General features: G+C 38.7%; 1 protein-coding gene across 4 annotated transcripts in view; it reads right to left on the bottom strand.

Annotated features, from left to right (window-relative positions):
- The window catches only part of arnt2 (aryl-hydrocarbon receptor nuclear translocator 2), a 168,101-nt gene that overhangs the window by 62,005 nt on the left and 79,461 nt on the right, over positions 1-26,635 (bottom strand). For all 4 annotated transcript variants that reach the window (XM_062029809.1, XM_062029828.1, XM_062029818.1 and 1 more), the window contains 5 exons: positions 26,159-26,372; positions 21,775-21,988; positions 16,882-16,984; positions 9,270-9,335; positions 6,484-6,569 (listed from right to left, as the gene is read on the bottom strand). In XM_062029809.1, coding sequence (XP_061885793.1) covers positions 6,484-6,569; positions 9,270-9,335; positions 16,882-16,984; positions 21,775-21,988; positions 26,159-26,372 — 683 coding nt within the window. The remainder of the gene's footprint in view (positions 1-6,483; positions 6,570-9,269; positions 9,336-16,881; positions 16,985-21,774; positions 21,989-26,158; positions 26,373-26,635) is intronic.

Raw genomic sequence — 26,635 nt, 5'->3', positions numbered from 1 at the left:
GAGAGTAGAGTGCACAACAAGGAGAGAGAGTTCTTGGTTTCTTATGTGGGTTTATTGTTAGGCAGTTTCATTAACGTCCTCCCAGTGCGGTAACAACACACAACAACAGCAGTCACATTTAGTCTACCGTAAAGCAGTTCGTCTGCCGTAAACAGCAATGTTGTGACACTCTTAAACAGGACAATACTGCCACCTACTGGATAGCCTGCAGAACACTGAAATTGAAGGATGTCTTTTATTTATATGTATAATTAAAAAAAATAATAAATAAAAAAAAATATATAGCTAGAATTCACTGAAAGTCAAGTATTTCATACATATATATATTATATATATATATATGAAATACTTGATTTGGTGAATTCTAGCTGTAAATATACTCTCCTCTTAACCACGCTCTTAGCCACGCCCCAAACCCCCCCGACCACCTCCCGATATTGGAGGTCTCAAGGTTGGCAAGTATGCTCTTGCTTCAACTACTATTCAACATAGCTAAATGAGCTGAAATGACCAAAATAAAAGACAATACATACAAGAGGCACATAGCTTATAGCCAAGAGTCAAATTAAGTTCAGAGGATGTGAGCTGGGACTTTTTATTTTATTTTATTTGTTTAATTAAATCAACATTAAAAAAAAACACAAGATACACTTACAATTGGTGCAGCAACCCAAAAACCCTCCCTCACCCTTTCTCACTCATTCACACTAATTCAAACAAAAAGGTTGTTTCTTTCTGTTGTTTGTATTCTGGTTGCTACAATATATACGTCATCATCATGGCGCCGATGAAGGCTGCCTCGGTGCTCTCGTGTGCTCTGTTTTGTTTGTTTTTGTACATACATTGTGTTTCCGGGTGCTCTTACACCCGTGAAGAGCTACTGAACATCAGATCCATCATCCCTATGGACTTGTTACCAGTCATTTTAGCGTCAGCTGCGGATTTGATCCATTCTGTGATCAAAAGAGGGAAACCGCATCGAAGAGGAAAGAGAGCAGGCGCACTTGTCCGTCTTCGCGGACAGGGATTACGCACGCCTCTACCAGGCATCTTTCTCTCCAACGTCCGCTCACTTGCCAACAAGATGGACGAGCTAGCGTTGCTGATGAGAAGGAACAAGGACTTCTCCTCATCCTGTGTGTTGTGTTTCACGGAGACTTGGCTGAGCGCAAGTGTCCCGGACAGCGCGCTTCAACTGGAGGGCTTTCATCTTCTCCGCGCGGACCGAGACGCGGCGCTCTCTGGCAAAAAAAGAGGCGGTGGACTCTGCTTCTTTATCAACAACAGCTGGTGTACAGACGTGACAGTGATTTCCAGACACTGTTCTTCTTCTCTGGAATATTTCTTCATCCACTGTAAGCCCTTTTACTCACCGCGTGAGATTGTTTCATTAATTCTCGTGGCTGTTTACATCCCGCCCGGCGCGGACGTGCGTGATACTCAGCGCGCGCTCGCAAGACAGATCTTACATGTGGAACGGTCTTTTCCTGACTCTCTTGTTATCGTGCTTGGTGACTTTAACAAGGGAAATTTGAGCCAGGAATTACCAAAGTATAGACAGTTTATTAAATGCCCGACCAGAGAGGAGAACACGCTGGATCACTGCTACACTACATTGAGCAAGGCTTTTCATGCAGTCCCGCGCGCTGCTCTTGGACTATCAGATCACGTGATGGTGCACTTAATCCCTTCATACAGACAGAGACTGAAACTGGCTAAACCTGTTATGAGGAACATTAAGTGTTTCACCGCCGAGTCTGTGGACGAGTTGCGTGCTTGTTGGGAAACGACAGACTGGGAGGCATTTGGAGCGGCCACGAACAATCTGGACGAGTACACGGACACTGTGATCTCATAAATACAGTTCAATGAGGCGTGCATCATTCCAACGCGCACCAGGGTTTGTTATAACGACAAGCCCTGGTTCACACCCAAGCTCCGACAGCTGCGCAAGAAGAAGGAGGCTGCGTGGAGAAGTACATACAGAGACGCGAAGTACCACTTCACCAGGGAAGTGGAGAAAACTAAATCTGTGTACTCTAACCGTCTACAGGAACAGTTCCGCTCCAATGATTCTGCGGCAGTTTGGAGAGGTCTAAGGGCCCTTACGAACTATAAGCCCAAAACCCCCCAGGCCCTGAATGACCGGACTCTCGCTCAGGGCCTCAACACACATTACTGTCGTCATGAACGGCCTTCAGCTCATCAAAGCCATGCTCCCACCACCATCACCCTCCCCACCAATGCCAGCACTTCATTAAAGGAGTTAAATGACTCCAATGACATCACAGGACTCCAAAAACATCATAAGACTGTAAAGACCCTCTCCATCAAAGAAGAGGATGTACGCCGGCAGTTCTTGAAGCTGAATACGCGGAAGGCCCCCGGGCCGGATGGTGTCTCCCCCTCCACTCTCAGACACTGTGTGGACCAGCTGGCTCCTGTCTTCACTGACATTTTTAACACCTCTCTGGAGCTATGCCGCGTGCCGTCCTGCTTTAAGACCTCTACCATTGTCCCTGTCCCCAAGAAAGCACGGATCACAGGACTAAATGACTACAGGCCGGTCGCGCTGACGTCTGTGGTCATGAAGTCCTTTGAGCGCTTGGTCCTGCCCCACCTCAAGGACATCACCGCCCCCTTCCTGGACCCACTGCAGTTCGCCTACAGAGCCAACAGGTCTGTGGATGATGCAGTGAATCTGGCCCTCCACTTCATCCTGGAGCATCTGGACTCCCCAGGAACCTACGCTAGGATCCTGTTTGTGGACTTCAGCTCTGCCTTCAACACCATCCTCCCTGGACTGCTACGAGACAAGCTCTACCAGCTCAGCGTGCCTGACTCCCTCTGCAGTTGGATTAATGACTTCCTGACAGACCGAAGACAGCACGTACGGCTGGGGAAGATTGTCTCAGACAGTCGAACCACAAACACTGGTACTCCTCAGGGCTGTGTACTCTCCCCCTGGCTCTTCTACCTGTATACAAACTGCTGCACCTCCAGTCACCAATCCGTAAAACTGCTCAAGTTTGCGGATGACACCACCCTCATCGGGCTCATCTCGAATGGCGATGAGTCCGCCTACAAGAGAGAGGTGGACCGGCTGACGTCCTGGTGCAGCCTCAACAACCTGGAGCTGAACGCCCAGAAAACAGTGGAGATGATCATGGACTTCAGGAAAGTCACAGCCCCACCATACCCCCTCACCCTGATTGACTCTCCCACCCCTGTCCCCATTGTGGACTCCTTCCATTTCTTGGGCACCACCATCACCCAGGACCTCAAGTGGGAGCTGACCATCAGCTCCCTCATCAAGAAGGCCCAGCAGAGGATGTACTTCCTGCGGCAGCTGAGGAAACTTAAGGTGCCGACCGAGATGCTGGTGCAGTTTTACTCAGCCATCATAGAGTCCATCCTGACCTCCTCCATCACAGTGTGGTTCCCCGGCGCCACAGTCCAGGATAAGAATAGACTGCAGCGCATCGTACGTGCTGCTGAGAAGGTGATTGGCTGCAAGCTCCCATCCCTCCAGGACTTGTTCTCCTCCAGGACCAGGAGGCGTGTGGGTCGGATCACAGCTGACTCTTCTCACCCTGGACACACACTATTCTCCCCTCTCCCCTCAGGCAGGAGACTACGCTCCATCCAGACCCACACCTCCCGCCACCTGAACAGTTTTTTCCCCTCGGCCATCAGGCAAATGAACAATAACTCCTAAGAGCAGCTCCTTGAAGTCCTTGAATTCCTTCTAAGTCTATCTGATAGCTCAGTTACAGCTCTTTTTATTACCAAATATGTGTTATATGTGTTTTATGTCGCACGTTTGCACCAAGAAAAATTCCTAGTTTGTGAACCCGTTCTCAAACAATGGCAATAAAACTATTCGGATTCTGATTCTGATTCTGATATCAATACAGTCTGCAAGGGATACAGTCCGTGAAGCACACATGATTGTGATTGTGTGTGCTGCTGGTCCACTAATAGTACTAACCATAAACAGTTAATTTTAATCATTTTCATTAATTACAAGTTTCTACGCAACAGTTTTTATTTTATTTTAGTTTCTTTTTTGTTCAAGAAAATGTTTTTCATTTATTTTTATTTTTATTTATTTTTTAATAAAAGACATTATCTTCACCAGATCAGGTTGTCAATAAAATTAGATTGTTTAAAGGGTCCTAAAAACCAGGTCCAGTCCAGATTATGTCCAGGTCGGGCTCAGCAACACACACCTTCATTCACGTACACTCAAAATTAGGAAACACAACAACAGATTGCATATAATCTATAAACAAATTTACATTTTCAAAATAAACATTTATGTACAGTCCAGATTATGTCCAGGTCGGACTCAGCAACACACACCTTCATATTTGTATACTCAAATTAGGGAACACTACAACAGATTGCATATAATCTGTAAACAAAATTACATTTTCAAAATAAGCATCTGAGGACTTCCCATCTTTTTTTCTGTTTTTGGCATCATTATCGATTTCAACCATATGACTTTCTAAAGTTAAAAAATACTGAATTGATGTTTTAAAGAAAGTAATACTAAGTGAATATCTGTTTTTGGCCATAAAAATAAACCTATTACCGAGTACTATAATTAAATGGACTAAATCATGACTGTCAATAAACTCTCCTAAAATAACAGAAACCACATCAAGCTTCATAAACAAACCAATCCTTAAACACATTTTTTCAACTTCCACCCAAAACGAAGACACAATATGACAATACCAAAACAAATGCAGGGTGGATTCAGAATCCTGACAACAAAATTGGCAATCATCTGACTCTGTCATATTCCATAGTTTTAAATTTTTTCCTGTGGGGTAACAAGTTATAAATAATTTTAATTTGAAAATAATGATTTTGCACATCGATAGTAGTTTTGTAGATTAATTTGAATATTGCATCCCACGGCAACGGGCAGTCAAAAAAGTGTTCCCATTTCCCATATGTGTTATATGGGGCAGCCTTCAGAGATTTCTTTATTAAATAAAATTTTTATATTTTTATATTTAGTTTAGTTCCTTTTTGCCAACTAGAATTTCTAATTGGAGGTTTACAAACTAATAATTTAGTAGTTCAATAATAAATTATTTGTTTCCATCTTTTCCCAATGACTCCAGTTAGTTGATTAAATGAAAAGCTTGAACAAGCATCACCATACATAGTTCTAAATTCATCATACTCCATAATCTTACCATTCTCATTGACAAAAATGATTCCTCTTTCAAACATATTTTTCCAAAAGAAAGGCTTTCCATCTATTACAATATTAGAGTTCATCCATATTATCTGCTGCAAAATGTCATCTCTTTTTTTCTGGCACATAAAATTGAAAACACCACCATGAGTTTCCTTTATGAACCCCTCAATGTTTCCCAGCAGACTCTCTACATTAGGAAAATGCGAGGGCATCACTTGTAAAAACGGATATCATTTCTTATGATACAGTACATGTTTTTTGTCCAACAGGACACTTATGTACCACTCAGTGTTTAGATACATCTTTGGAACAATTGATGCTTTTAAAAACAGACACATAGCTTGAAGGTTAAGAAGTTTCAGACCCCCATATTCATATTCATTGTACAAAACGTTTCTTTTGATCTTTTCTGGCTTGCCGTCCCAGACAAAATCCCAGACCCTCCGCTCATAAACATTAAAAAAGTTTTGTGATAGAGCTGGTAATGACAAATATAAATAAATACATTGAGGAATAATTAAAGAGTTGACTGAGTGAGCTGAGACTTAACATACTAGCCTAAAGCTTAAATGGCAGGTGTTTTCATGCAGTGAAATCATGTACATGATGTTGCTGGTGTTAGCTTCCCTTGTGTTAATAAAAACTGTCATAAAAACTCATCTTTGAACATCGTTATTTACTCCAAATTACATTTAGTCAAGCGGTAGAAAATGGATGGAATGACCGACACGAGTACCGATAAATAGAGGTATCGGAAAATAATGTTGGTATTTGTATCAGTATAAAATCCGAACAGTATACAAACTTGTCGTAATAAGAACATAGCCTATTTTAGAAAAAAATATGTGAGGAGGCAGCATGTGGCCTCATTTGTAAGCAAAAGCTGAAAATCTTACCCTGTGCCCAAGAGCTACAGTACATATTAAAGCAAATATTGATTATGTCATCTCATAAATGTACCAGCAAGGGGGTCTACATGAAAACAATGAGATTGGATTGTTGTTTTTTACTTCTTCAGAGCACAACCTATTAGGACTATACTTTGAAAATATACTAAAATAAGCTCACACACTCCCAATTGAATTTAGGGACCAGGTTGTTACGAATCTTTGCTTCAATCTGCATGCTGATCAATGAGCTGTGCATAGCCTGCTTTTCATTAAAGGGAATCTCAATCTCTTAGGGTTTGTGGTGAACATGAGCCAAAACGGAGCACAGACTGCAGCATGGACATAAGTGTGTGTTCACAAGTATTTGTTTACCTGCAGGGGGCCATGCTTTGATATAGCCAGTGCAATGAACCACAGAGTACTGAGCCTCTCCTTCCTTCGACGGTCCAAGGCCGTTTCTGTCAATAAAACACAAACACTAACATTGAGCACTGACACTACAACACATCACACCTCTGGAATTATAAAGTAGAGAGGTTTTCATGCACCGAGCTTTTCGTATCATGCACTTTTCGATTAAATTTTCGCCATAAATTTGCCCTGGTTTTAATATACTGTACCATCTTGGTTATTGTACGTTCAAACATTGGATGGGTGGATGAATGGAACTTCATATTATTACCAAGGGGTGACGCGATGTCTTCTGTGTGTGTGTGTGTATGTGTGTGTGTGTGTGTGTGTGTGTGTGTGTGTGTGTGTGTGTGTGTGTGTGTGTGTGTGTGTGTGTGTGTGTGTGTGTGTGTGTGTGTGTGTGTGTGTGTGTGAAAGCCGGCAGAGTGGCTTTATTCTGTGACCTTGGTGCTCTTGCAGAGTGTTATCACGATAACACAGCCACTCAGTCCAACAAATGTAAAAAACAACAACAAGAAAGACAGGGAAGGAATTTGGAGCCAGGGGAAACAATGCAGATTAGAATGTTTGTGTTTAAGCGAGCACATTTTTTTTTTAAACCTTTCAAGATGTTATCCAGTTTGCAATTCAGTCCAAAATCACAAAAGTCTGAGTACCCACAGCTTTACGCATCCTTCATTCATTTGTGGGATCCACTTCAAACTGACACTGAACTCTTAAGTCTTTCACTTCATTGCCTTGCTAATCGACTTTTGAGGAGGGATTATTGTTTTAAACTTCTGCGGGTTAATTTATATTGTGTGTTATATGGTTGAGTGTAGTTGTTTCCAATAATTTCTACAACTCTTATTTTTTTGTGATAGAGTGATTGGAGTACATACTTGTTTGTCACAAAAAACATTCATAAAGTTTGGTTCTTTGGGACGGCGTGGCGCAGTTGGGAGAGTGGCTGTGCATGGCACAGTTTTGTTACTGCCACAATCAGGAAGAAAACACAAGCTATCACCTGCTGCTAAGAGAAAATCGGTCAGGATGATCAAGAGTCAACCGAAAACCACCAACAAGCAGGAAGCTGCTGGAACACAGGTGTCAGTTTCTACAGTCAAGCGTGTTTTGCATCGCCATGGACTGAGAGGCTACCATGCAAGAAGGAAGGCCTTGCTCTAGAAACGACACCTGAAGGCTCGTCTAAAGTTTGCTGCTGATCACATGGACAAAGATAAGACCTTCTGGAGGAAAGTTCTGTGGTCAGATGAAACAAAAATTTAGCTGTTTGGCCACAATACCCAGCAATATGTTAGGAGGAGAAAAGGTGAGGCCTTTAATCCCAGGAACACCATCCATACCGTCAAACATGGTGGTGGTAGTAATATGCTCTGGGCCTGTTTTGCTGCCAATGGAACTGGTGCTTTACAGAGAGTAAATCGGACAATGAAAAAGGAGGATTACCTCCAAATTCTTCAGGACAACCTAAAATCATCAGCCCAGAGGTTGGGTCTTGGGTGCAGTTGGGTGTTCCAACAGGACAATGACCCCAAACACAGGTCAAAAGTGGTAAAGGAATGGCTATATCAGGCCAGAATTAAGGTTTCAGAATGGCCTTCCCAAAGTCTTGACTTAAACCCCATTGAGAACATGTGGACAATGAAGAAACAAGTCCATGTCAGAAAACCAACACATTTAGCTGAACTGCACCAATTTTGTCAAGAGGAGTGGTCAAAAATTCAACCAGAAGCTTGCCAGAAGCTTGTGGATGGCTACCAAAAGCATCTTATTGCACTGAAACTTGCCAAGGGACATGTAACCAAATATTAACATTGCTGTATGTATACTTTTGACCCAGCAGATTTGGTCACATTTTCAGTAGACCCATAATAAATTCATAAAAGAACCAAACTTCATGAATGTTTTTTGTGACAAACAAGTATGTGCTCCAATCACTCTATCACAAAAAATAAGAGTTGTAGAAATGATTGGAAACTCAAGACAGCCATGACATTATGTTCTTTACAAGTGTATGTAAACTTTTGACTACAATTGTATATTGTACGGGATTCATTTATATGTATTAAATTAAGACAATATTGTGGCTAAAAACACCTTGTTTGTCCTTATTTTTGATTATTTCCAGCAGATTATCAGGTTGCACTTGTCCGTGTTCCTTATTATGCATAGCTTCGTTACCTTAAGTGCATTGGTCTGCTTTCAACAGCGGTGTTATAATTACGGTTAGCTGGATTAAAAAGACTGATAGCCATATCATTTGTCCAGAACCTTAACGGTCGTCATGTACCGACACAATTAGGCACTGGTACCAAAAAATATCAATACTTGGTATACAGTCCTACAAACAAGATGAAATAAGGCTTGTCTTTTTCAATTTAAAATAACTTTTAAAACTTTCAGAACCACTTCTTAGAATATTTACTGTAGGTGACTTCAGTATGTACTGGAGCAGAGCCTGTTTTAGAGGACATTATCAACAAATTCAAACTTGTGCAACTTGTTTTTAAAAATCCTTGAGGTTGTACATTGTATAAGTCCACCCTGCAAAAACGATGGTTTTGAATAAATTATTTAAAAGCCCAAAATGAATTCACAGCCACGGGTGTTAACGTCAGAACCTAAATGTATGTATGTTTCATATTAAGTACAGAGCAAAACAACATGTCTTTAGGTAAAGTTTAGATCAAAACAAGGATGTTCTTGTATCAGACATTATTTGGGAAAACAATCTTGACTATTACCTGTATCTCTTCCTCATATTGGACAGACGGTTTAGTGAGATGTGATCCAGAGGAGCACTTCCGCACCTGCACACAAAGAACAACTCTGTTACACATCAGCAAGACTTTTCACCACCAGCTGAGCTTATCGTACACTGTAGCAAATGTTTCCCCTTGCACTTTTGGGACTATACAATACAATATCCACACTAACACATATTAATGTAATTGCTCCTTAATAGTTAGATGTACAGTGCCCATATGCAAATGCACAATGTGTGTGTTCAGGCTTTAAATGAAAAATAAGTTTGAACTGTCATTAGGTGTGTAACGGTACGCCATCATCATTGTTGAGTTCATTTTGGGTATATGGTAATAAGGAAACAAAATGCTAAAGACTAATCTTCTTAGCTTTTGTGTAAACAGCTATAATAATTACAAACATTAAACATGACAAATAAGTTCTGGTATGTCAATAAAATATTGTAAAATTACAACTTAACATAATATTACCATATTCATTATGTAAAAATTACAACTTTGTCCTTGTAAAATTTTTACTCTTTACCAAAATATAATTACTTTTATCTAGTAAAATGATAACATTTTTCCGATTCCAATTCTATTTTGATTCTCCCCTTAAGAATTCTGTGTTTTCTGGATTATCTAATTCAGGGGTGTCCAAAGCGTGGCCAGGGGGGCCATTTGTGCCCCGCAACTCGAGTTTTGTTGTTCGTAACATAAAATCAAACCAAAAAACAGGTAATGTAAGCCAAATAAACAGTTTCTGTCTTTAGGTCGAGAATCTGTCCTCCAACAGGAGTTTGAAGAGTTTGAAAAGTATGCATGAGTATTTTAGAAAAATATATTATTGGTTAAGTAGAGTATTCATAGTTCTGGTTTGTAGTCCCGTTCTCCGTCTCTAATGAACTATGGTGGCACATTGTTTTCATCGTGTCCACTTGGCTTTGTTCTGTTCCAAAACAAAAAGGCTTTAACCACAGAAGAGTTTTTTTCATGCTGCTGGCTCTGTCACTAGCCATGAATGCTGCTAGCCAAAAGCTGGACTGTATTTGTTTCCTGAGAAGAGTGACCCCATTAACACTTGCTGTCCCTCACTCAATATGTAGCAAGCTTAAAGTTTTGTACAGAAAAATTTGATTACAAATACTCTATACAGCAGTAATGTTACACCTCTTATTGTCACGTGTGACTACTAATTTTAAAGCATTTTGCTCTGCACTGTGTATGATGCTGAGGATATGTAGAGTTTTGAGAGTTAAAATGTTCCAACAGGCTAAATTGAGCTTCCTGGTCTATCACTAAAAATAACAGACTTCTGGCACAGCACTACATAAGCCGGTCTGGGTTCAATAATGGTTTCCCTGAAATGCTGTTTGCAGATCAATGTGTGATCTTCTCAGCCATGTTTCTGTATGTGTTCCAGAAGTGTTCCACTGTTTACTTGCAGTCAGTCGCAGACAATCTCGGCGGCATGCTGTTTGAATTATGGAGAGCCGGGAATAGAAACAGAAGAGAAACATGCCAATCCAATGAATTCCTGACAACTTAACACACTGCCGATGTCATGCAACCTGCAAAACGTTATGACAGATATAAGACAAAACAAAGTGGCCTCTGATGATTCCAGACACTAACTGAACTACAAAACACCATACGCTTCTGTTTATAAAATGTTTGTGTTCATGCAAACCTGTTTTGACATAGTTTGGTAGCAACATCTGGATGGAAGGAGAGGTATTTTACAGGAAAGGAGGTTCGTAAAAGCAGAATAGATTAAAGGCCTACTGAAATTAATTTTTTTTAATTTAAACGGGAATAGCAGATCCATTCTATGTGTCATACTTGATCATTTTGCGATATTGCCATATTTTTGCTGAAAGGATTTAGTATAGAACAACGTCGATAAAGTTTGCAACTTTTGGTCTCTGATAAAAAAAAACCTTGCCCCTACCGGAAGTAGCGTGACGTTGTCAGTTGTTCACTCCCTCATATTTTCCTATTGTTTTCAACGCAGCTAGAGCTATTTGGACCATTACCCCATTAATTTGAGCGAGGATGAAAGATTCGTGGACAAGGTACGTTAGAGTGACGGACTAGAATGCAGTGAAATACATATTTTTTTTCGCTCTGACCGTAACTTAAGTACAAGCTGGCTCATTGGATTCCACACTCTCTCCTTTTTCTATTGTGGATCACGGATTTGTATTTTAAACCACCTCGGATACTATATCCTCTTGAAAATGAGAGTCGAGAACGCGAAATGGACATTCAGTGCCTTTTATCTCCACGACAATACATCGGCGAAACGCTTTAGCTACAAGCTAACGTGATAGCATCATGCTTTAACTGCATATAGAAACAAAAAAAATAAACCCCTGACTGGAAGGATAGATAGAAAATCAACAATACTATTAAACCGTGGACATGTAAATACACGGTTAATGCTTTCCAGGCTGGCGAAGGTTAACAATGCTGTGCTAACGACGCCATTGAAGCCTACTTAGCAACCGGACCTCACAGAGCTATGCTAAAAACATTAGCTCTCCACCTACGCCAGCCAGCCTTCATCTGCTAATCAACACCCGTGCTCACCTGCGTTCCAGCGATCGACGGAAGGACGTAGGACTTCACCCGATGCGTTTGGCGGCCCGGAGACGTAGGAAGTCAAGGTGAGGTCGCCGGCTAGCACGTCTGCTCTCCAACAAAGTCCTCCTGGTTGTGTTGCTGTAGTCCGCTGCTAATACACCGATCCCACCTACAACTTTCTTCTTTGCAGCCTTCATTGTTCATTAAACAAATTGCAAAAGATGTCCAGAATACTGTGGAATTATGAAATGAACACAGAGCTTTTTGTATAGGATTCTACGGGGTACCATAACTTCCGTTTAACTGACTACGACACGCGCATACGTCATCATACCGCGACGTTTCAGCCGGATATTTCCCGGGAAATTTAAAATGTCACTTTATAAGTTAACCCGGCCGTATTGGCATGTGTTGCAATGTTAAGATTTCATCATTGATATATAAACTATCAGACTGCGTGGTCGGTAGTAGTGGGTTTCAGTAGGCCTTTAAAGCTGCTGTAAGTCAATTGTAGTGCTGGGCGATATGGAAAAAAATGTATATCACGATATGGATCATTTTATATCACGATAACGATATACCACGATATAGCTATGGTACGCTTTCAGTTCTATGAAAAATTTAACAACATACATAACTTATCTTTTTTCTCCCTTTATTTGCAAGTGAAATAAACAAATACAAACGTACATTTGGTATAGCAAACAACAATAGCAACAAAACACGCAGAAATGCGAGCCTACATGTCAATGCATCCTTTTCTTTATAAGAAAATATTGTTTTCTCTCCCGTTTGACACCAAATACACTTACTGAATGTGCAATTATTGTTGTTGATACTATCAATCATCTGATGGCATAAAATATAGCCTATCGCTTGAAACGATAAAAATAGAAATGGCACGATAGACACTTCCCACTTCCTGGGAAACTTATCAAGGAACTGTTTGTAATATTAGGACCATCAGTGCTAAATATTATAAACGTATCACTTTCCTCTGGCACTGTTCCCCTAGCATTCAAAAAAGCGTTCATCCTCTGCTTAAAAGACCTAACCTCGATCTTGACCTCATGGTAAACTACCGGCCCTTAAACTACCGGTCCCACCTTCCGTTTATTTCGAAAATCCTCGAAAAAATTGTTGCACAGCAGCTAAATGAACACTTAGCGTCTAACAATCTCTGTGAACCCTTTCAATCCGGTTTCAGGGCAAATCACTCTACGGAGACAACCGTCGCAAAAATGACTAATGATCTATTGCTAACGATGGATGCTGATGCATCATCTATGTTGCTGCTTCTTGATCTTAGTGCTGCTTTCAATACCGTCGATCATAATATTTTATTAGTGCGCATCAAAACACTTATTGGTATGTCAGACTTAGCCTTGTCTTGGTTTAACTCCTATCTTACTGACAGGATGCAGTGCGTCTTCCATAACAATGTGACCTCGGAGGATGTTAAGGTAACGTGCGGAGTTCCCCAGGGTTCGGTTCTTGGCACTCTTCAGCATCTACATGCTGCCGCTAGGTGACATCATACGCATATACGATGTTAGCTTTCACTGTTATGCTGATGACACCCAACTCTACATGCCCCTAAAGCTGACCAACACGCCGGATTGTAGTCAGCTGGAGGCGTGTCTTAATGAAATTAAACAATGGATGTCCGCTAAATTTTTGCAACTCAACGCTAAGAAAACAGAAATGCTGATTATCGGTCCTGCTAGACACCGATAGGGATGATGTTTGATAAGAAATTATCGAGTTCGAGCCTATTATCGAATCCTCTTATCGAACCGATTCCTTATCGATTCTCTTATCGAGTCCAGATAGGTTGTTGTATATGGAAAAAAACTATAAACTATAGACAACTTCTGTGCACGTTGTACATTTGTTGTTTTGCAGGCAAAAGTTACATTCCCGCTCTAAAACAATGCTGCTACTTAGTTAGCTAGTTAGCCTGAAATGCATCATGAAGGTCCTGGTTATTTATAAAGTTAAATGTTCACTCTTTTTTTACCATTTTCTATCTTTGGGGTTACTTCCTTCTGGAGCATCAGCTGTGTTTCTCACTTTACACATGGAGGAGAACAGGAGCTGAGCTCATTCACGTATGACTATCATCAGTAGATGATAATAATAATCACTCCACAACCCCTATTGACCTGTAGGAGTCAGGGTAGAGGAGCACAGAAAGTGAGAGGGGAGAGGCCTCTACTGGAAAGGTGAGTAGGAGAATAATGATACATATAAATAAATATTAAACTTTTTTTTTTTTTAAATGGCTTATCGATAATAAATGATAAATGGGTTATACTTGTATAGCGCTTTTCTACCTTCAAGGTACTCAAAGCGCTTTGACAGTATTTCCACATTCACCCTTTCACACACACATTCACACACTGATGGCGGGTGCTGCCATGCAAGGCGCTAACCAGCACCCTCAGGAGCAAGGGTGAAGTGTCTTGCTCAAGGACACAACGGACGTGACTAAGATGGTAGAAGGTGGGGATTGAACCCCAGTACCCAGCAACCCTCCGATTGCTGGCAGGGCCACTCTACCAACTTCGCCACGCCGTCCCATTTTTTAAATTTATTTCTGGGTGGATCATGTTGACTATTGGTCCTCCTAATTGTCAATCATTCTGGTGATGTTACGTAAGGACATATATATATATATATATATATATATATATATATATATATATATATATATATATATATATATAACATTTAAATAATAGATGGTATTTGTAATCTACTTTACATTTGATTCCAAATCTCAAAGTGCTACAGAATTACAACCATTGGCGTTGTTAGGCCTATTTTGGCATTGTAATAAATAAATAAATAAATAATGGCCATTTGTTTTATTTCATATATATATATATATATATATATATATATATATATATATATATATATATATATATATATATATATATATATATATATATATATATATATATATATATATATATATATGTCCTTACGTAACATCACCAGAATGATTGACAATTAGGAGGACCAATAGTCAACATGATCCACAACATCCTCTAGTATACCTTTAAGTCTTTCATATATATATATATATATATATATATATATATATATATATATATATATATATATATATATATATATATATATATATATATATATATATATATATATATATATATATATATGTATATATGTATGAAAGACTTAATATGTATATATATATATATATATATATAACAAAAACCCAGACACCATCTTTGTAGTCATTTTTCTCCTGCGTGGACTTTCGTCTTCCTTTACAATGAGTGAAGCTGCACGAAACCTTGTGTCTGCAATTGTAAATAATTTAGTTTCTGAGTTAGAATCTATATAAAGTAATATACATTAGCCTATTGTTAAAATAATGAAAAAAACATAATCAAATATATTTGTTTTATTGTATTGTTACATTAATAGCTGTTGTATTATTATAGCATGGCTTGTTAAACATTTCATAGAATTTTCAGAGGGAGGAAAAACCAAGACATTTAATATAAAATGTAAAATGAATAAATACATACAAATAAAAAATAAAAAAATGGTTAAAAGCCATCGTCCCGGGGAGCATTTCATTTCGTCCCGTGCATTTTTTTTAAATAATAATAATAATAATGAATAATTTCTAAGTCTTTGTTAGCCGTTTGTGAAGTTTTGTGCTTGTGCGCTACGTTCGCTTGCATCCTGTACATCTCCTGGGGGCTAAGCCCCCCCTGTCCTTAAAAGCTAGTGACGCCCCTGCTTGTTGGTGAAGTCAGCTGAAGAGTATTGCATGGAGAAAACTTGCGTGCCGCAACGAAAATTCACAAGCTGAAATTTAGGAGTATCACTCAATCTATCAATATCATGCTTCATTCCAGAAAAATATTCTGGGATACAAAATAAGTAGCTGCTGGCTGCATTAAACATGTGGTCGCCATCGACAAGGTTTATAACTGCTATCGGCGAGTTGCCGCCATAGACAGATGGCCGTAACACAGTTTTGAGTATATTTGTATTAAGCAGAGTTGGAAACATGAGGGAATCACAATTAGCTTGTGCTCAGCTGGGAATAAAAGTATATATACATATTATAATTATTCATTTATGAATCGTTATGAACTGTTACAGGCATATCCAATAATAATGGTAATATCAAAAATGTAAATAAATGTAATGTGGGAATATAAAAGGCATCAGGTGCTATCGCATGGGGCGGAAGCGGAAACTGACGTCAGATGCCACCTGGACCACCTGTTAGCCAGATCATTTTGTTGCGGAGCCACTACTTGGATTATATCCTCACTTTTGACTTTTTTTGTAGATTTACCATTGGCCTGTGGAGAACTGGGACTAAAAGACACAATTACCAAGAGGACTTGAGTTGAATGAGCGGTACCGTAAGTACGCTGCGGCTTCCAATGTTTTATCGCTTGCCCGCATGTGCATGCCGCTCGTGCATGTCGCGTACGTATCTTTGGGGACTTTGGGTAATATCTTTTCTGTATAAACTTTGCGTGGTAAACTGCACTTAAGGCAGTGGGGTTGAGTGTGTTGTGCAGGTGTTGGTATTGTATTGGTGATTTACATGGACAGGAGGGGGGAGATATTTGTTATGCGGGATTAATTTGTGTAGTATTAAAAATAAGCCTGATGGTGTTGTGACTAATGGTCATACTGCATGTCTTTTGATTATTTATTGTTTAACACGTTCCCAGCTGAATATCAGGTCCTACCCGTGACTCCTTGATTAGTGTTAGTAACAGCGACACCCGGAGAACCTGGGTACGTTTGTTACAATCTTAGGCAGAAATTCTGCGACTTCGAGTATTTCTTTTTAATGTTTAAAAATAATATTTTTAATATTCAGTTAAAAATGTTTCTTTTCTCAAACAAATGTACCGTTCTTGTTCCAAAATGAAAAACAAAAGTCCCCAAAAATAAGTATGACTGAGTGGATTTTCTACTCATGTATGCTATCTTGTCAAAGATGTTAAACACAAACCTCATGCGACAAATGAAGGAGCGCCGGGAGCCCATGCACATTCTCATGGAGGACTGCTGCCCCTCCTTTTTCACGGTTCCTGTCTTTAGGTCGAGAATCCGCCCTATTAACACAAACAGTTCTTTATTTAAAAACACAAGTACACAGACACACGAGTGGTTGTTCCTAATGTGTGTTACTTTCTACAGTGTACACACACTAATATGACAGAATGGGATGATGGATAAATAGAGATAGGTATTCAGCTAAAGATATCTCAGGGTTTCCCCTATATGTATCTGTTCGTGGCATGGCGCAAGACGCACGTTGGTGTCTGGATCCTCGGCGGTAAGACTAGGCGCCCCCTGCGGCTCCTCTAAACACGACGCGCGCACAGCCCAACTTAGCACTCCAGCAAGATCCACCCAACCCTTAGAGCAAATCCTTGTCCTGAAGTTACGGATCTGACTTGCTGACTTCTCTTATCCGCCTTGTTCTAACATGCCAGGTATACAGCAGTCTAATATGCCAGGAATACACCTGTGGCGATTGCTAAAGACTGCAAGGGAAGTTCAGTTTCCCCTCAAATATAAAAAAGTGGTCAAATATGTTCTTTTGCGTTTGCAGTAAATTTACTAAACGCGTTAGGTTGCGTTCAACTTTTGTTTAAATTCAGCTATGTTGGCGACAGCTGGTGCGACTTTTTTTCATTGATGTCATAACGTCACAGTGCTGCAACCAAACTAGACAATCATTGGACAAATGCTTGACTTTCTCCCGCCCGCGGACAATGAGCAAATAAATAAGAGTGATTGAAAGGAGGGCGTAGGGCTTCTGCATGATGATATATGAATACATCTGTTATCTGTTATTGGAGAAGCACTAATGTTTAAAGAGTACAAAAATAGCCTAGCAATAATAGAGTAAAAAAATAGTCTCCCCTACTTAAAAGACCAGCAGCTGCCACTGGTATATAGCCTGTTTTACATTGTACAGTAATAACAATGATGAAAATAGAGCAAAACTACCGTAATTTCCGGACTATAAGCCGCACCTGACTATAAGCCGCACCAGCTAAATTTAGGGGAAAATACAGATTGCTCCATATATAAGCCGCACCCGACTATAAGCCGCAGGGTTTTGATGTGTAATTACCATAGTATATAGGGGTTCCTGCTACCACGGAGGGGATTGTCGGGACAGAGATGACTGTTTGGGAACGCAAAGCGTCCCATTTATTAACAATAAATCTTTCAATCATTCAATCTAACTTTCACATCTTTGACATGGCGAACAGCATTCGTGCAGAGTACAAATAATACAACGGTGCAAAGTAATACAAAGTGCTCGCCTGTACGTTATCAAAATAACCAGCCTACCGGTATATGAAAAGTCAGTCTTTAATCATTGTGTCATCGTCTTCCTCCTGCGTACTAAAACCACCGAAATCCTCTTCGTCGGTGTCGGAGAAGAACAGGCCGTAAATAAGCCGCACCCTTGTATAAGCCGCAGGGACCAAAACGAGGGGAAAAAGTAGCGGCTTATAGTCCGGAAATTACGGTATATATAATATAACAAAAATATATTAGTATTAATTACTAATGACAGATTTGTTTTTAAATGTATGCAAACTATATTTAGCATTCAAAAATGTATATATATGCATCATCAACACGTATGCAAATTAGATGATGATATCACATTGACCATGCCCAAGCTACATATACACTGTCACATGTATATTGGCATGGTGGGGAAAAACCTGAATCTCCACTCATAAACTGTCCGGTTCCGCTTTTCCGCCATGTCTTTTATTTAGTATTGTTTTCCTCTACTTGTTTCTGTTTGTGCTTATGCAAGTTTGAGCAACGAGACCCACCTGCTGCTGATTCCCAATTAGTGGTGTTCCTTAGCACGGCGGCAACAGCAGGAACAAAATTGTTCCTCTTAATCATCTTTCACGCTTTTAGTTACCATGCCAAAAACTATGTATCCCATTCTTATTGTATCTTGTTCTTGTCTTCCTCCAGTTTCTTCCAGTACACTGTTGTACTTTTCTACCTAATTTACCCTGCATTAAACCGTATGTCATCACCTTGTCTGCTTGTGCCCACGTTAAATGTATTTGTATGATACATGGCATGATATATACATAAAGGCAGAGTGTATCAAGTATCATTGTGTTTGGGACAGCACTGATCTCCTCCAGATCGTAAAAGGAATTTGTACCTTTGCAAGTATAAACTTAATGCATGTTTTGTATGACAGTGGTGATATTTTTTTGTGTCTATACAAGGGTTGTACAGTATATTGGTACTAATAAAGTCCTTCAGTAATCATTAATTACTGCCTATACTGCCTTTGAAAAATATTGGTACCTTTTTTCAACCAAATACTGCCGTGCGGTGGTGACATGCTGAGCCGAGGTGCATGTTGAGTGTGTCAACACGCACACACAGAGCGCATACAAGCAGAAACAGTGTAGAGAGGAATAATTGCAAAAAACAGCGATTCTACTGGTTAATAAAAATGGTGCGTGAAGCACAATATGGAGGTACTTGGGCTTCAAAACTAACGATAAAGATGAAGCTTTACACACTGCAAGAGGTGCTTCAAAACATGCCTTGTCAAAGGTGACAAGACAGTATTACTACCTTTTCTTCAAACTTAGGTAAACATTTAAATAACAAGCATTTGTGCCTGCACAAGGTGTTTAAAGAGCGACAGATAATGTAGTTAACTAGCTTCTCCCTGTGCACATATGTAGACACACATACAGCTGGTTGGCTTGTTGCCAATTATTAGCACATTCAAAACCATCCACGTAGCATAAACAAATACAAGTGAAATGACTGAATTTTGAAACAAATTCCTAGAATTTGTGTTTGTGTTTTATCTATGTAGTTTTAGCCATAGTAGTGTTTATAATATTTACTATTTTTTGTATTTGTCTTAAAGCACAGAACAAGAGTGGCTACCATAAATCATAAAGCATTTCATACAATGTCAATAACGCTTTCTATTCTATTCTAACCTAATACTAGATTATGGCAGGCTATATGTAAAATAAAATATGTAAATTTGTTCTTTGAGTGCAATAAGAAACAAATACGTAATGTATCATAATAGTTTCTGTTAAAATTAAGCCAATAATGATTTTTTTTTTGTGGTTCCCTTTATTTTGAAAAGTATTGAAATACAGTTTGGTACTGTTACCGGTACCAAGATATTAGTATCGGGACAACCCTAGTCTACATATAACAGACATTACCGACAGTTTATGTTGCTTTTAAGACATTGAAAAATCAGACTTACTGTATTGACAGTATTACATGTACAGTACTGGTCATAGTGCCTTTGCATGTGACTTTACACCTGCTACAAATCTTTTTGTGTAAGCGTGCTGGTAATTATGCAATTCTATTGTATAAGAAATGTAGAAATAGTTTGTCAATTAAATAAGAGTTTACTTTGTTTCATAAAAGAACAATGTATAGAAATGTTTTCTATGAATTGTATCTTAACTTAACTTCTATCGCGATTTGGTATTTAACCAAAAAAACTATTCAATAAAATGAACTTGACCTTTTTGGAGGGGTGGCCCCTAATATGATGGTAGAGGTCAAATGTATATATTAGTTCCTAAGTTATTAATAAGTATAGTTCTGTATGATTCTGTTATAGTGATTTTGTTTCTTTGATTTTTGAGTTTGCTGTCAGATCAAACGACTGACACAGAAAGTGGGATGCTCTATCTCTCCCAGAGAAGATTCCTTGTTAAAGAAAATAAATAACACAACGATGCCCTCTAGTGAGCACACAGACTCAATATTACTCTCAAAGCTTTTTACGGCTATAAGGGTCATATCTACCAAAGGTTTGCAAACATTAAAATGTTTGTTAAATGTGATAGCACAGGCAAATTTGATCTACTAAGATTCCAAATAACACATGCTAAATCAGGGATGGGCAACATTTTTGACTCATGGGCCACGTTGGGCTAATCATGTACCGGTAATTAGATAAAGCATATAAATAAATGTAATAACTAAATCACTACAATATATAAAACAATACAGCTGTATAAAGAAAGTTTCAGTAACCTGTAGTTATGATTTAAAGACAAAAGTTCTGTATATTTTTTATTATTGAACACAATTCAATGTGCTCTCTCATGAGAGCATGTGTGTGCATGTGCTGATAACTTTTACACCGCCGTTGATCGCTTTGGCCACACTTTGATTTAAGTCTTCCTTTTTGCCTCAACGGCCGCAACCACTAATGCAAAACTGCGCTAGTTTGCACGTACCTGTAAAAGTGCTAAATGTAGACGCAAAAACAATAGCCACAAAACAGTTTCAGGCTTGATTTATCACATTGTGGGCACTAAATGATTACATTTGCATCTCCTCCTCCAATATTATGGGGGTTTTGATAATATGCACATAATCTTCATTTACATGAAGACATAGATTGTGCTTGCTATTGTGTTCATTAAACAGACGGAATCCTCGGCACACAATTTTAGTAGATCAGTTTTGCGTGCTATCAATTTGCACATGTTTAATACACAACTTCTTTGTAGATCAAGCCCTGTGAGTCTTAGCATCATGTCAAGTATATTTAAACATACATAATTTCAGCATCACGAGTATAAAAGTATAATAGAACATTTACACCTCCAAGGAGAACATGCAAATGCCACAAAATATATTCAAACCCAGATCTCCTGAGTCAAAAAATCAAAGAAAACAAAATTCATCAATTCATCAAATTGAAGAGATTCATTTTTGGGCTCATCTTGAGATCTCAAATAATTAAAAAACATAAAACTAGAAAATAATCCAGGAAAATCTATAATTTGTGGGAATATTGTTTTTTTAAATAAGTTAATTTGAACAATTGTTTATCTACCTGTCATGGAGTTTTCAGAAGTACTGAGCTGTTCCCTTAGCTTGTCCACATCATCTGGGTGGACCTGTTCATAGAGGGTACTACCAAACCACTCAGCCTGGGGATGGTTCAGCACGGGTGTCACCGAGTCAGAAACATAGATTACGCGTCCCGTCTCTGCAGCCACAACAAACAGGAAACCATCCGCAGCCTCCAGGATCAAATGCTTCAATTCCTATACCAAAAGACAAAGCAAATAAATGTGAGCCATTCCACAGAATTGGAGCAACATTTTTCTCTACATGACCCTGCTTTCCACTTACAAAGACATATACTGCCAATTATAGGTGGAGGAAGAGTATACAACATCACATATTATTTTCAAGATGGCTAAAAACACATCCAAAAGATCAGACAGCAACATTTAACTTTTTTTAGTTTTTATACTTAATAAAAATGCATGCCATCCAAGAGTTCGGGTCTTAGGAGGCTACGTTAATATTTCCAATTAATTACATGTTTACCAAGCAAAGTGCCTTGCAAATTAATCTGATTGCATATTTAATACAGTTGTCTCATTGCGCTTCAATCATTGCAGCTTCAGTACATTGCTGATTTAAATTTTAAAGTGGTCTTGTGCCACTTTTCATTCTTGCCTTTAGGGTGAGGGCATGGCTTACTGGCTGGTTTGCTTGTCACAATGTCGCCAAAGTATTATTTGCAGAGACATTTTTAACACCTGGAATTTCTAGTTGGTACACTGTAGAATCTAAAGGCTGTTTTTTTCAATTTAAGTGTGACATCATTATTCTTGATAATCAGGTTATAAATACAGCTGTAGGCAGTGTATTAGAGTGCCTCCTGTAGTACTCTGACTTATCACACTGTAAGAAGTGGGTGCAATCATGAGCTAGCAATTGCTTGTTGCTATAGTGTCTTATCAGCATTTGTGTTGGGGTTTGTTTTGGTCAACCTCACAAAACCAGGAAATACCTGCAGGCTCCGCCCCAAACACTTCGGAAGATAAGCTGCCCCTACATGTAAGTATCTTGCAACAGTTAACTTAATACATTTAACTGATACAAAATGAAACCAGTACTCCTATAAATGCTCGCAAACCAATAACATAATGACGTGAATTAGATCTATTGAGACCAGTGATGAGTACCAAGCTATCCACTCTGTCACAATAACTAAACATCAAACGCAGGGAAGAATAATACTAAACACACAAACAAAGACATGACATGCTGCAATGGGTCATGACACTGCTGAATGAATGAATGAATGTGGCTACCAATATGGAGGATTATACGTATATCCAAGATCAAATACTTGTCTGAACTGAACTTTTAGACATAACAAAGGTGATCTTACAAAGTACGTTTTCATGGAGGAGAGTGCAGGTGCTTCACATATAAATACAGTAAAAGGCAAAAAAGACCCCAAAAGGTTGTTTTTTTATTTCATCAAAGCAAATCAATGTGACCAGAAAGGAATTTGATAACATTTTAAAATTAAAGACTCCCTTAATTGTGTTGAGCAACCTGTAACAACGGTGATTAAAGCATATTAATTTAAGTTAAAAAAAAACAACAACAACTCCACAGGCAGCAAAGCCTGTGTTAAGGTGACAGTATGTAATTTCATGTTTAGGTGGACCTGGGGATAGATTGATTGGCAACACAAAATTGGCCCTAGTGTGTCAATGTCACTCGAAAGTGGAATATTCAAATGGTCACATGGTCCATAGGAAGTTGCATCATTTACATCACCTGCAGGCCATGGGAAGAACAAAAGTAAATTCACTAATTTATGCTTTCTGTATATATTCCAACTATGACTGGGGGTTAGAATCACAGCATAGTCCTGTTACCTACATTATTATTTTTTAATTATTTATTTTTAAAATGTTGATTTTTGGATGAAGCAGTATAATTTGGTATACTCATTCAATGTTGAGTATAGCCAACTTTATGCAAAAAACACATTTATTTTACTTTCAGTCATGTTACTCATAGGACTCATCTTCAGCTTCGGAACCTTGTACAAAAAGAGAGAGTTTTTGATGGCCTGGTTTTAGCTGTGGACTCAGGTCAATCTGCAGTTTTTGTGCTTTTGGATTTGACTGCTGCTTTTGATACGGTAAATCACAGCATTATATTAACTCGCCTTGAGTCTTTTGTGGGATACAGCTCTAAAATGGTTCCAGTCATTTTTGACCAGCAGGAGTTTTTCTATAAACCTAGGCCAATACTCCTCCTCTGAGTATGCCCTTAAGTATGTTTACCCAAGGTTCAATTTTGGCACCTGTCCTCTTTTCTTTATACATGCTTCCACTGGGTGCCGTTTTTAAAAAGCACAATGTCTCTTTTCACTGTTTCGCAGGTGATATTCAAATATATTTTCCTGTAACAGTAAGCAATAACCAGGTTGTCATGACTACTCTGCATAACTGTTTGCATGATGTACAAGAATGGCTGGGGGCCAATTCTTTATACTTAACCAAAAAGAAAACAAAAATCGTCGTATTTGGTCAAACAAACCCGCTGCAAGGTAATGACAGTGCTATTGGTCCTCGGAGTTACTTTTGACAGCTTGTTTAAACTAAACAGACAAATTTGCTCCGTCATTAAATCTAGCTTCTTTCAGCTAAGACTCCTTGAAAAAATAAAACAGTGTCTTCCACAGACTGACTTTGAAAGAGCCATCTATGCATTTGTGTCGTTATGCCTGGATTACTGTAATTTGTTGTACTTAGGTCTGGATCAGGGCTCTCTCCAGCGGCTGCAGCACTTACAGAATTCAGCTGCTCGTCTTTTAACCAAAACCAAACGACGTGAGCACATTACACCTGAACTGGCCTCCCAGTTACTTATAGAGTTCATTTTAAAATTGTACTTATTGTTTTGAATGCTTGCACCAAGTAGCCCCACCCTATCTTATTGAGCTGCTGCAGCCTTATTCTTCTAGCAGGACCCTGAGGTCTTCAGACAAGCTCCTCCTGGCTGTCCCAAAAACCAGACTCAAAACCATAGGAGATAGAGCCTTCTTAGTTGCAGGGCCCAGGCTGTGGAACAACCTTCCACTATCCATTAGATCCTCCCAGTATCTGAGCCTATTTAAATATACAGTAGGTTAAAAACATATTTTTACTCCCTGGCGTTCAAATCCAGTTAGGCTGGATATCTTGGTTGTTTTTATTTCTTGTTTTATTTATTTATTACATTTTAGTATTTTAGGTGTTTATTCTGCACTTCTTTTAAGGTATATTTTAACTATTGTATTGTATTCATTAGAGATGTCCGATATTATCGGCCAATAAATGCTTTAAAATGTAATATCGGAAAATATCGGTATCTGTTTTTTTTTTGTTTTTTTTAATTAAATCAACATAAAAAACACAAGATACGCTTACAATTAGTGCACCAACCCAAAAAACCTCTCTCCCCCATTTACACTCATTCACACAAAAGGGTTGTTTCTTTCTGTTATTAATATTCTGGTTGCTACATTATATATCAATATATATCAATACAGTCTGTAAGGGATACAGTCCGTAAGCACACATGATTGTGCGTGCTGCTGGTCCACTAATAGTACTAACCTTTAACAGTTAATTTGACTCATTTTCATTAATTACTAGTTTCTATGTAACTGTTTTTATTTTGTTTTACTTTCTTTTTTATTCAAGAAAATGTTTTTAATTTATTTATCTTATTTTATTTTATTAATTTTTAAAAAAAGGACCTTATCTTCACCATACCTGGTTGTCCAAATTAGGCATAATAATGTGTTAATTCCATGACTGTATATATCGGTATCGGTTGATATCGGTATCGGTAAATAAAGAGTTGGACAATATCGGAATATCGGATAACGGCAAAAAGCCATTATTGGACATCCCTAGTATTCATCCTTCTGTGTTACCATGTAAATGTGACACTGTGTCCCTTTTTTTGTTTCAAATGGTTTCTTATGTCTGTCCAGCACTTTGGCCAACTGGGGTTGTATTTAATAAACTGAACTGATACTGAACTGAGATGGGCCAAGACATGTTTTGACCAGTATTGACTAGTATAGATTTACAGTTTATTTTGAGAGTGTTACTACAAGCAAATGGCACCGATTAGAATATCCCATGCACAGATGTAGTCAAGGCAAATGCAGTGTGTATAGTAGAAAGCAGGGGTTCTTAACTCCCCACTTATCATGATTAAAGTGACTAATTCAAATATTAAAACTATGTTCGATTCATATTCAATAACTCAATGGAATCCACTCAGTTTAACAAGCTAAATAAGCTTGTATAACCTTAACATGAAAAAACACCAACATAACATCATATACATACGCACAGTAAAGAAAAAACTAATTGCACATATTTAAGTGTGTAGTAAGGTACCTGTTCAGTGAGAAAGGAGGGCTTATAAGCTCCATCAGTAGACGTGTTTCCAGTGCCCCGCATTGATTTCATGTGAGAGACTGCCATGCGCAGAATGGTTAACTTGTCAGGTTTACGGGCCAGTGCACTGCAGGTAGGGACCATGTCTGACAGCTCCGTGATGTACTGTGTCATTTTATTGCGTCGGCGTCGTTCAATCTCACTGTGGTTTTCTCTAAAATAGACAAAAAACTGTTATAAAAAGGAGACAAAGGCTTGACTCTGCTTTCAAATGTTTGGGGAAAAAAATAAACCAAGAAGATGAAAAGTTCCCTCCAATGTCTTCAACATACTTTAAATTGATGTTTGCCAGTTAATATGTTAATTATACAATGTGTATTAGAATGTGCTAAATAAGCATTTGATCACAAGTCGGAAAGTGGTTGAACGTAGTATAGCAAGTGTAGAAAGTATTGTTGTCAAGGATGATCGCTTTTG

The sequence above is a fragment of the Entelurus aequoreus genome, linkage group LG02 (assembly GCF_033978785.1).
Source record: "Entelurus aequoreus isolate RoL-2023_Sb linkage group LG02, RoL_Eaeq_v1.1, whole genome shotgun sequence".
Taxonomy (NCBI): Eukaryota; Metazoa; Chordata; class Actinopteri; order Syngnathiformes; family Syngnathidae; genus Entelurus; species Entelurus aequoreus.
Note: the sequence above shows the minus strand (reverse complement) of the source record. Positions and strands in the feature narration are given on the sequence as shown.